The sequence below is a fragment of the Rhododendron vialii genome, chromosome 4a, assembly GCF_030253575.1.
Source record: "Rhododendron vialii isolate Sample 1 chromosome 4a, ASM3025357v1".
Classification (NCBI taxonomy): Eukaryota; Viridiplantae; Streptophyta; class Magnoliopsida; order Ericales; family Ericaceae; genus Rhododendron; species Rhododendron vialii.
Genome location: NC_080560.1, coordinates 34,075,386 through 34,087,139, shown reverse-complemented (window position 1 = coordinate 34,087,139; position 11,754 = coordinate 34,075,386). Strand labels below are relative to the sequence as shown.

Sequence of the window (11,754 nt, the reverse complement as noted above, 5' to 3'; positions counted from 1 at the left end):
AGTAACAGTGTTTAGAGTGCATATACATATTTTTAATAATCAGTTAGTTGGGCAAACTTGGCCAAATTGTTAGAGTTTGTTCCTCTTTGGTCAGTTATCTCCTCCAAAATGAGTTTGGGTTGCATCTTCATTCATTGCCAATTGATCTTGAGTTGAATGCTTGAAGATGGTATCAAAGCTAGTGTTGCGGAAAATTTGTTCCTTCTTATTTGTGACATCAATGCACCGTTGTTTATTGTGATGCATGTGTTATGGATCGTTCGTTTACCTCTCTCCACATGCGAGTTAGGGGTCGCACGTGCGGGGAAGTATTAGAGTTTGTCCCACATCGGTCAATTATCTCCTTCAAAACTAGCATACGAGTCTAGGCGGCCTCTCCACTTAATGTCAATTGATTTTGAGGTGGAAAGCTTTTTTATAAACTTTTTTGGAGCAAAAATTTAAAAAAAAAAATCAAATCAAATCGCGGCACTTACTGCATGAGAATTACAATAATTGGTCTACGCAGGAAAAGAAACAGAAACTAATTCCAACATGAATAAATAGATTGGCAATGAACACCAGATGAGAATTTTTTTTTTTTGAAGTCCAGATCATAAAGTTTGTAAGGACATCTAAAATTGGTATTTAAAGGAATAACTAAAAGAGAAGAAAACATAGAAGGAACACTGGAATAACTAAAGAATCATAATCCACGGAATAAAGAAAAGAAAAGATGCATTTTAGTGCTTGTTAGCTAGTACTCCTTTTGTGCACTGGAATGCATCGACAGGGAAAAGCAACGGCATAACACTTTCCTTTTGCTTGGAGCAAACTTAGGTAAGTGTTTACACTTATTTTTGGCCAAATTCTGAAAAGGAATTTGTTAATGAATTAATGGCTCAAAATGTTATTTTGGGCCTTGGTAGAATTATGCCTTGTTTGAATTGAGTCTTTGGTAGAATTTATAGTGGCTACAATTAGGCCGAATTGAATTCAGAAGGGCTGAATAGAGTTTGAAAATTGATTGGGCCGCATTAGTTTAAAGTATGACCCAATTAGTTAAAGCCCAAGTCCAAATCAATAAAGGCTCAAGTTCATTGTCAAGTCTAGGCCCATGTAGTCCAATTGATTAAAAGCCCAAATTCATTTTTCTGGTCTGGGCCCATTTTGTAAAGGCTTAGATTAATCAGGTGTAGAATTATTTCAGCCCAATAAAGAGGAGATTTAAAGAGAATATAGTGGAACGAGAAGTATGGAATAACTGTATCGGACCTGGAGGGCCCCACCACCTAGGGCCAAGAGTCACTAATTTTGGCCTTCAACTGATTGTCTTCTTGAGGAAGAATTGAAGCTGCTCACAAGCAGCTCAATCAATGTGGGAGTTGCTTAGTCATGCTTACAACCATGCAGCCCCTGGACAATTGGACTAATTGTTTCCCACAGAAACTAATTAATTCTAATTTGGACTAAGCCCAATACAATACAAGTCCAACTACAAAATCAAGAACAAATACAGGCCCAACATCTTAAAGGCTAATCCTTAGTTAGACAGCACATTACATAATTAGTTCGCTTAGAATACAACAATTCGATGTATTAAAATACAGCGGTGCTACGCCCGCTGCTCATCTTTTACTGCTCGCACTCACCACTCTCAATCCCACCGGCCATCTCAGCAATTAATGGTCCAGATTTTAAAGTCCAGGCCGTTCAAAGCACTTTTGGACGGTGAGATTGAGAGCGTTGGGGGAGCAGTAAAAGATGAGCTGTGGGCGTAGAGTTTGTGATTAAATTTAAAATACAACAGACTTTAACGTCTTCCTTACAAATCTTCCACTGCTAAAATTACTCCGTCACAGAGCATGCTTCATAAATAACATGATCTAAAGAGTAGCTGCTGTAGGATGAGTTGGCTTGGTTATGCTCCATTTGTGTAGAACATTGCCGACGATATCGTAGAACACGAAACCAACTTCAGTTTGTGTAACTTCTAGTGTCATGAAGCCTTGCCCGTCGTAATAAAACTTCATCTCCGCCGGGTTCCACCAGCTAACATCGCCCCTCCATGCCTTTGAGCCTCCGCCGCTTGTTAGAAACTGAAGCGGACTGCAAACAAGGGACGGATATCAGATTAGCGAATGCCTCTTCTAAGTTACTTCTGTTTGCTTTCGCGCGTTAGCGAAAAGATGATCTCCGGGCTCAATTACATGGCGAAAAATAATCAGACAGTTTTCAAATTTAGAAGCGTGTCGCGATAGAGAAATTAGGACCTTAAATATTACCTGTCAGAGTCACTGATGTGTTGCAAGCAATGGTCGTGCCCGTTTATGTACAGATCGACATCACTAGCCTGGAAAATTTCTTATGAGATTACTTTGACAAATTTTTATTGTAGCTTTGAACCGCTACTTCCATCAAAATGAAGCACAGAAAAAAAAAAAGGAAGGAAACTAAACCAATATGGACTCTACCTGGAGAATTGGGAGAAGTTTGGCTACAAGTTCCACTGTGTTACCGTGCTGTCCAGCGCTTTTAATCGTGTGGTGACCGACTACTATCTTCCATTTCGCGCTTGATTCCCGTAATGCTGAATCCACATCCTGTGCGTACCAAATCAATGGTCAAAATGTTGCATTTCCTTCGGTTTTTGGGCATCCATTTAAATTCTTTCCCTTTGAGATCGAAATACAGAAAAGGTTTTTTCCTTGCTATGGAAATGATGTGCCATATTTTTTATTACTTGTGCCAAATTTTTTATGATGTAGGAACCACCCAGATAGCAAGGCCACATTGGACCCGCTGAAGCAATGTAAACCTACGGAGAACTAGCACAGCAACTCTGTCATGTTGCAGGCGTAGGTCGCCCTTACCACTGGGGCGACCCAGGGGTGGGTCCGATGTGCCATATTTGAGCCAACTAGATGATCACAATTAGCTCACCTTCAGGAGACTGGAAAGGTACTTCTCTCGCGGAACCACGCCTCGCCAATCATAAGTGTCGTCCCCTGGATCATTGAAGTACTTATCCTCGAATGGCGTCGTATCCACAAAAAAGAACTCCACGATTTCTGCCCGACGTATAAAAGGAAAAAAAGGTTGAAATAGAACAAAAGAAATGTGCTCGTATAAATTGATGAATTTCATTTGATTTTCTACCAAGGATTTGCATAAGATTGTTCTCAATTTGGCAAAACAGAGTTGTTTATACTTTACCTGCATCGAGGATATATGATTTGAGGCAAAGCCATTTGTTATCCCTTTGGGTAAGGATGGGACTTAATTGTGCCAAAGCATCCCCTCTGTAGTCGTGGTTGCCCAAAACTGTAGGAGAAACAAACTACTATCATCACATTGTCATTGATTTTTTTATTGATCGATCTTTCTTTTCTTTTTCGACGGTCATGGGTGTTCGGAACTATTCCCCTCTCCGGTCCGGTTAAAGACAGACCATCCACGCCAGGACTAGGGGATTCACAAGCAATTATTTTCTTGCAGCGAAACCCTCAGAATCGGACCTGGTCAATAGTGCGGGGAGCAAATCCACCTACCCACCAGCCTAACCCTGGAGCTTATTGATCAACTATTTAGGGAGCGTTTCTGGTAGGCAATAACTGAAGGATCACTTGTTGTTGTTAAAAATGTCGAGTTGTTTCCACTAGCCAATAAATTGTAGATTGTAGATGGGATGCAAAACTTGTAGCTTAATTGAACAAGATGTTAAAATGCCACAAGTTGTGGTCCAAAATACTTATTGGAAAGTGGAAACATGCCCTTAATGGAGCTGAAACAAATATGTATAAGGAAAGAATTAAAAAACAAAAAGAAGTCTTAGCTAGTTTTAGTATTTCTTGATCTATATTATAAACCCTCAGGGTTTGGCCAAGTGGGTATGAGAAAGAAACTGAAAGGGTTTGCCCTCAAAGAAGTTGCAAGTTCGATTTTCATGAAGGCCAAACATTTTAAACCTTGAGGTCACTCAAGATTTGCTAGGTCGTTAACTTCAGAGCCTCAGAAATAGTCGAAGTGTGCGCAAGCAGACCCAGACATTTGGTTATATATATACATATATATATATATATGTATATGTATATATATATATGTATATATATATATATATATAAATGCTATATTATAGAGAGGTAAGTTTAATATTGGAGTGAAGAATCAAGTGACCTGAGTACCACTGCTTCTGTAAGCTTGGGGCAGTGTAAATATTGCTAAATGACTCATCAAATGCTGCATCGTCCGTGCCCGTTAACCCATCTTCGTAAAAGTTGTCCCCTGTGGAAATAATGAAGTCTGGGTTGAACTCCTCCGCTGTCTTGCCCATCTGCAAAATTGTTACGTTTAAATGTTACTAAATCAGTTGAATAGGATGTAACAAGCACAGCCCGCTAAAAAAAGAGAATCGGAACACGCACAACATACTATCGGCACGTCCCTTTAGGTGAATCCCGTAGTAATTCAGTGTCATCCTGCTCAGCCAATAGTAGATCTACTTAATTCAGTATGTTGTGTGTACGTGTTCATCGTCGCACTAATTCAGTATGTCTTGTGTGTTCATCGTTTCAGCCTGCTCTAGTTAAAGAATCCCAATTTTGTTATCCACCATTAGTAGATCTAGACGATGACATGGTAGAACACACGTAACATACTGAATTCGTTCCTATTTTGCCCTCTCCTCATGGGAGGTCAATATATCCACAATTTTGAATTAGTTAATGATTTTGTAAAAAGGTTCTATCGGGGTTCAGCTCCTCTCTAGGACTCTGGATTGATCCAAACTAGTTGATTAGTTGTTCCCTGGTTGCATTCCAGATTCAGAATAGTGATTGAGAGCCTTTTTTCTAACGCGAGCGAACTCCCAAACAAGAGATGGATGGATTTCCATGCTTTTGCCCTGCCAGCTTCTCGCAGCGAATCCTCTTATTAGATAATCTCTTCGCTGCCTTCGCTCTCATTTCCGATCGGTTCTCATAAAGCCAACTTATACTAAAATGCGAAGGAGTTTTCCGTTTTCTAAATGAAGGGTAATGTAATTTATCCGATATTTTCTAAAGGGTTATAAACACTACACATTGTGTAATTTACACCAAAAGACACCAAATGAAACATTCCAAGGATTTATTGCTCCCTGTTATATTCAAGGAGGATATGGCTTGCCTGACTGCAGAGGTGCAGTCCAAATGATTACAACCGTCGGTAAGCGTTTTTAATGGTCCAAATTTTTTATTTTTTATTTTTGCTAAGAGACAAAAAAAATAAAGTGTGAATATAAAAAAATAAAGTGTGGAAATTAATTTCTTAATTTTACCACAAAATGAGTCAAGTGACGTGTACTATTGTACTTTTTTTTTTTTTTTTTGACAAGATTTGATCGTATCAGACATGCTCAAGTCCAAATGTAGATACCCTTAGGCTTGTAGTCCAGTTGGTAACTCCTAACTCTCATTTGTGGGAGACTAGGGTTCGAGTTCTGCTGTGGACTGTTTGTGGGTTCAGGGCTATGGATAATCTCTGAATCCCCGTGAACTAACTCACTAATTCATCCCACTAACTCCTCTTGATGCATACATTAATATTGGCAAAAAAAACAAAAGAGAAAGACCAGATGTAGATAGATAGAAAGTGGCCGAAAGTGACTTGGCTCCAGTTTGTCAAAATGTTGGTCCAAATTATGAAGAGCCAGCCAATCAACTTGCTGCATGTGGACATGTTGAATTTGGAACAGCACCATGGCCAAAAGTTTCTTGTCCTATTGTAGCAACTTATTATTGAAGTGGACACGATCCCATCTTCCACTTGCCCATCCCGTGAAGTTGCATGATTCCTATCCACACGTCCTGATCTACTGGGAAGAGCATATAGAATCTGTAGGGGATTATACCACTTCATTTTCCGCGCCATAGATATTTTAGTAATCCGTAGCATTTTTTTAAAAACTCGAGTGTTCAGGTCAGCTTAAGCGCACCTCGATTAATTTGTAATCCAGCCCTACCGCACATTTACGGGTGTATGACTGGCCTCAATAGAGGGGTGTTTTTTTTTTTACGATTCGGTAATCCTAATCTACTCTATCCTAAGGGATTTGGGAAGGGGAATGAGTATTTACAGGAATCGAAACCTGCGCATAAACATGAGAGTATAAGGCTCCATTCAATTATCAGGAATGTTGTGTGAAAAATTGGTTCCGAGGAAAAGTGAAATTAGGTGAAGTATAATTTATTTTTCTGTATATGTTCTATGTTCTGTTGACAATAATCTTACTGGAAAATAAGAATTCATTCCTTTTAGCGGAACTTATTTTGCAGGAAAGTATTTCTAAGTGGGAAAGTTGAAGCCGGGGGTTTTACAATTTTCTTGATAACTAAACACACAGAAAATTACAGAAAAGTTGATTTTTCCTTCCTTTCTCATCTTTTCCGTGCAGCTGAACGTGGCCTAAAGTACTTAAAGGTGACGTATTATGAGAGATGATCTGTTTCGTAAAGCGAAAAATAAGTAATTAAAAATAAAAACTTTAGCAGAATGGGCCTAATCACAGGGAGAAAGGGAAATAAAAAAAATATTTGGTCATACACACTCCATTTTGGTAGACAACCAAGAAAACAAATTTAAATCCATTTCACATTTTTTGTCCCAGCTAAAACATCAACTTTCTTTTCCTTGTGTTTTTCCCTTCCGTTACACCATCCAATCAAATATATAAATAAGCAAATAACGAAGAATAAGAAAAGGAATATTCTTTTTCAATTCTCTTTATATCTCTAGACCAATTACGTGAAGGAATAGAATAAAAGGACAGAAAAAGATGTGCTCAGCTCAACAATAGCCAGAGACGTGGCAGCACTTGCACCGGTTTTTAAGTTACGAAAGTACACAATTTATTGTTTTGTTTTTTTGGATAACAACGTTCTGATCCTTGGATGAAATGGAATGGAAGGGGTTGTAGTTCACCAACCGCACTATACCATCGATCCGATCGTTCATTTCGACACGGACGACTTGGATTTTATCTGAGCTTCTACAAATCATAACCGTTCATTATTCGGATGAAATGCATATGAAATTAGAGCCCCATCTCCCAACCATCTGGTCCCAATTATTGAACTCGAGACCCGAAGAGAGAGGAGAAACCTAATGTCCGCTTCTCCAACCACTTGAACTACCACCCCAGTGGTGAAGGTACAATTCTTTTCTTCCAAATGAGAGACGTATAGTATATGACAACACCTTGAATTGGAGTGAAGTTTTAAATGGTATAATTCCTTTTAGATCCTCTTTATATGCTCTTTGAACTAGGGAATATAAGTTCATTGGGGGAAGGCTATACTAGTACTACAACTTGTGGACCATGTTGGAGAGGCCAGGCCAATGCAGTATTTTCTTTTTGAAAATCCTCTCGCCGAGTCAAGTAATACTAGTATTTAAGTGCTAATGTGCAAAGGCTCAACAAAATTTACAAGATAGAGAAAGAAACTCAATAAACAAGTCAAGGTTCGGTGGGGGACTAACGACATAGCCTGACCAACATTTTCTTTCGAGTCAAGTCGGCTATGGCTTAAGTCGAAACATTCTAGGTTGGGTGGGCTCCCCAATTGTTCGGCGGTAACTACAGTGGTTTAATTCAGCCCATCTTTTTCCTTAGCAAAAAAAAATAATGTATTGTACCTTCTTCAACCAAATAAAAAAATATGATGTACCTTCACCAGATGGAAGTTTCAACAGGCAAGTAATTACTCTAACAACACCTATTCTATTTCTCCCACCACTCTGATTAGAATATCTTATGCTTCCTTAACTGGACAAACAATGACACATGCACCACTTTACCCATAAAGAAGTCAATGTTAATTATTCTAATTTACTGTTCTTTTGAACATTTTTGGATTGGGGGATGATGCCGTGTGAGTGCACCATCCGAGCCGTTCATTTGGCAATCTAACGGCTCGGATTTCATCCCTATCATATAGCATTCGAGTCGTTTATTGTTGAGATAAAATCCGAGCCATTGAATTGCCGAACGGACAGCTCAAATGGTAAACAGCACGATCCCATTTTAGACCTGGGTATATACTTTTCGCCAAAATCATTATTTATCAACAATATGGCCTATGAGTTTATATATAGATAAATAATTAAAAAACACCATGGTCTATAAGCTCCATTTTCGAACATTAAAAGAAACAGAGATTGATAACTCCTATGAATCTTTCGCTACATTGCTCTAAGCGGATTATTTGTGCATTGAATACGATTTTTTAATTTGTGATAATTTGGTTAGGTAATTCTCAAAAATCTTGGAACGTATAAATAGCAAGAATATATAATGATTTACCAAAAAAAATAAAACAAGAATATATAATGGCATGATCAAACACAAATCCAGACAAGAAGGCCAATCCATGGAATGATCAAAATGAACCAATAAACCAAAAGCGTTTACCAACTAAATACTGTTTAGAGAGAGGAGAGAGAATGAAAGTAATACAGTATATGATATGTATGATCTAACCTGAACAGCAACTTCCGATTGGTTGTGAGTTCCTTTTCTTCCCCAATCGCCGACGACCAAAACTCTAAGCGACTCATCATCTCCGGCTGGGTGCTGGAGCCTCTGAAGCTCAGCGACGGCCACGCCCAGGCACAGCCCGATGGTAACTGCGAGTTTTAGAGAGAGAAGAAGCATACTTCGGTTGTTCAGAGAAGGAACCATTCTTGGAGATTGAAAACAGGGGCTTGGAGCCTTGGATACAGGGGGTGTGCCGTGTGGGACTATATAATATATATTAAGAGAGAGATGGTACAGTTGTAATTTACAGTATAAGAGAATAAATTATATCCGGATTCCGGACTCTTATCAAAAAAAAAATTTGTATCCGGACTAACCGGACATCCCCATTGTCCGGATGACCAATGCCCACCTGCCACGTCGGTCCCCCTTTTGTCCCGCTTGTTTCTCTATTCAATCATTCTACCTCTACATCTATTTACACATTCATTTACACACCACCACTCATAATAGGAGAGACAATTCGCAGAGAACCACGCAGAGACAAACGCGTTTGGCTCCATTTCGGGTCTCAAAAAAATCTAGAAAAATATCCATAAATTTTTGAATATTATTTTATAGAGCCCTGTAAAAAATCAGCTCCAGTGGATATCGGTAAGTATTATTTTTTGATTTGTAGGGGCGAAACTGCTCAATTCGCCCTTACGAATCAAAAAGTAATACTTATCGATATCTACTGGAGCAGATTTTTTACAAAGCCCCATAAAATAATATTCAAAAATTTATGGATATTTTTCTAGATTTTTTTGGGACCCGAAATGAAGCCAAACGCATTTGTCTCTGCATGGTTCTCTGCGAATTGTCTCTGCTCGTAGTTTTTTTGTTTACACACCACCACTCATAATAGAAGTGGAGCCGTACACACTACACACCCAGTGTGTGTGGGCTCCATCCATATTATGAGTAAGGGTACATAAATGGATGTGTAAATGGATGTGGAGTTAGAATTTTGTCGCCTCCTCCTCCTCTCTCCTACTGTTTATATATAAAAATGTGTTAAAATATTAATTGTTTCAATTTTCAATCCGTTTGAACTGGAGCGAAGATTTTATTTTTCTGATCGTTTTATTCTAAAGAGTCATAATTAATTTTTTAAATCTAAGGCTTTCAACGAGAGTCCTACAGATTGCGTTCACACTTGTCTCTTTTAGGGCTAACCAATGAGAGTTGTAGAGTCAAAAAATAATTATGACCCTTTAGATAAAATTATCAGAAAAATAAGATTTTCGGACTGGTTCAAACGAATTGAAAATTGAAACATTTAATTTTTTAACCATATTTTTTAATATATAAACTGTCCCAAAAATGAAGTTCTCCAATTTTTAATCCGTTTGAACTGATACGAAAATCTTATTTTTCTGATCATTTTATCATAAAGAGTCATAATTAATTTTTGACACTAAAGCTTTCAACGAGAGCCTTAAAGATTACATTCATATTTGTCACTCTTAGGGCTAACCAATGGGAGCCGTAGAGTCAAAAACTAATTTTAACCCTTTAAGATAAAATGATTATAAAAATTAGATCTTCGATTCAAACAGATCGAAAATTGGAACAAATTTTTTAACCACCACGTTCTTATATATAAACAGTAGGAGAGAAAAAGGAGGAGGCTGCAGACAAACGAGAGGTACCAGAGGGGGACCGACGTGGCGGGTAGGCATTGGTCATCTGGACAATGGGGCTGTCCGGTTAGTCTGGATACAATTTATTCACAATTTATAAAGGCAGATGTTATTTGATTGACATAAACTTTTTCACGGAGCTGTGCAATCACAGCCATCTGTTTCGAAAGTGAATGGTCTGGATTTTAAAAAAAAAAATTCTCTTTGAAGAGTTTAATTCTTCACGCGAATAATTTTTTTTTTTACAATCCGGACCATCCAATACACTTTAGACGCACGTGATTTGACTCCGTAAACTCGAATACACAAAAAAGTCCGTTAATAAGTTTTTCTGTATTTGATTATAGTGTTAAAAATGTGTGGGAAAAACGAAGCTTCCTTTTTTGTTTTTTTGATAATCAAAAACGCCCTCAGGGCACGAAGGTTCCTTTATTATATGCCAAAAAAGCTTTATGAAAAAAATAGGGAAGTCGCCAATAGGATTGATACACGTATCATCCATCTGTATTAGTAATAAACAAGAAATTGAGGAGTAAGGACCCACAATGTGAGGGATCCTTGTTGGATGATAGTATCCTCTAACTCATGCGTATTTAATGGGAGATTAAATTGTACACGGCCCCGCCGTGTACAATGGTTGGTGCGGCAAAGGCATAGATGGACGCCATGTCACCACTTGGACCATCAGTCCGTTCAATTTTTCTCCTTCATCACTTTCTCACACTCAATTAGTTTAATTCTTTTAGACTACTTATATATATTAAAAATATGATTAAAAATTTAATTGTTTCGATTTTCAATCTTATTAAATCGATGCAAAGATTGTAATTTTATTTTATCTCTAGAGCTCTCATAATCAAGTATTTTTTCATTATTTGGGATCCTATGAAGCAGAAACTTGATTATAAGAGCCTTAGAGACAAAATTTAATTATGATCATTTAGAATAATATGATCAGAATAAAAAAATCTCTGTACTGGTTCAAACGGATTGAAAATTGGAACACTTAAGTTTTTAACCATATTTTTTTAATATATAAACGGTCTAAAAAAATTAAGTACTCCAATTTTCAATCCGTTTGAACTAGAGCGAACATCTTATTATTTTGATCATTATATTCTAAATAGTCATAATTAAATTTTATTTATAGGGCTCTCGTAATCAAGTTTCTGCTCAATAGGATACCAAATAAAGAGATATTTAATTATGAGAGCCCAAACAACAAAATTTAATTATGACAATTGAGAATAAAATGATCAAAATAATAAGATTTTCGCACTGGTTCAAACAGATTGAAAATTGGAGTACTTAAAATTTTTAGACTGTTTATATATTAAAAAAATATGGTTAAAAACTTAATTGCTTCAATTTTCAATCCGTTTGAACCGGTGCAAAGATCTTTTTATTCTGATCATATTATTCTAAAGGATCATAATTAAATTTTGTCTCTAAGGCTCTTATAATCAAATTTCTGCTTCATAGGATCCCAAATAATGAGAAAATACTTGATTATGAGAGCTTTAGAGATAAAATAAAATTACAATCTTTGCACCGATTTAATAAGATTGAAAATCG

At 37.3% G+C, this 11,754-nt stretch overlaps 1 protein-coding gene across 1 annotated transcript; it reads right to left on the bottom strand.

The window, feature by feature from the left end:
• Window positions 1–1,415: 1,415 nt before the first annotated feature.
• On the bottom strand, window positions 1,416–8,810 carry LOC131324854 (purple acid phosphatase 8-like). Its single transcript, XM_058357018.1, has 7 exons — window positions 8,498–8,810; window positions 4,156–4,312; window positions 3,196–3,303; window positions 2,923–3,050; window positions 2,454–2,582; window positions 2,265–2,332; window positions 1,416–2,088 (listed from the first exon to the last, which is right to left on the bottom strand). Exons 1-7 carry the CDS (start codon window positions 8,696–8,698, stop codon window positions 1,866–1,868), a joined length of 1,014 nt encoding a protein of 337 aa, XP_058213001.1. The 5' UTR covers window positions 8,699–8,810; the 3' UTR covers window positions 1,416–1,865.
• Window positions 8,811–11,754: the final 2,944 nt, after the last annotated feature.

Coding starts and splice junctions, on each gene's coding strand:
- LOC131324854 (XM_058357018.1), bottom strand. CDS start 8,698: ATGGTTCCTTCTCTGAACAACCGAAGTATGCTTCTTCTCTCTCTAAAA. Junction 3,304..4,155: donor ACAGAAGCAGTGGTACTCAG/GTCACTTGATTC, acceptor TTTCTCCTACAG/TTTTGGGCAACCACGACTAC. Junction 2,583..2,922: donor ACCTTTCCAGTCTCCTGAAG/GTGAGCTAATTG, acceptor TGGTACGCACAG/GATGTGGATTCAGCATTACG.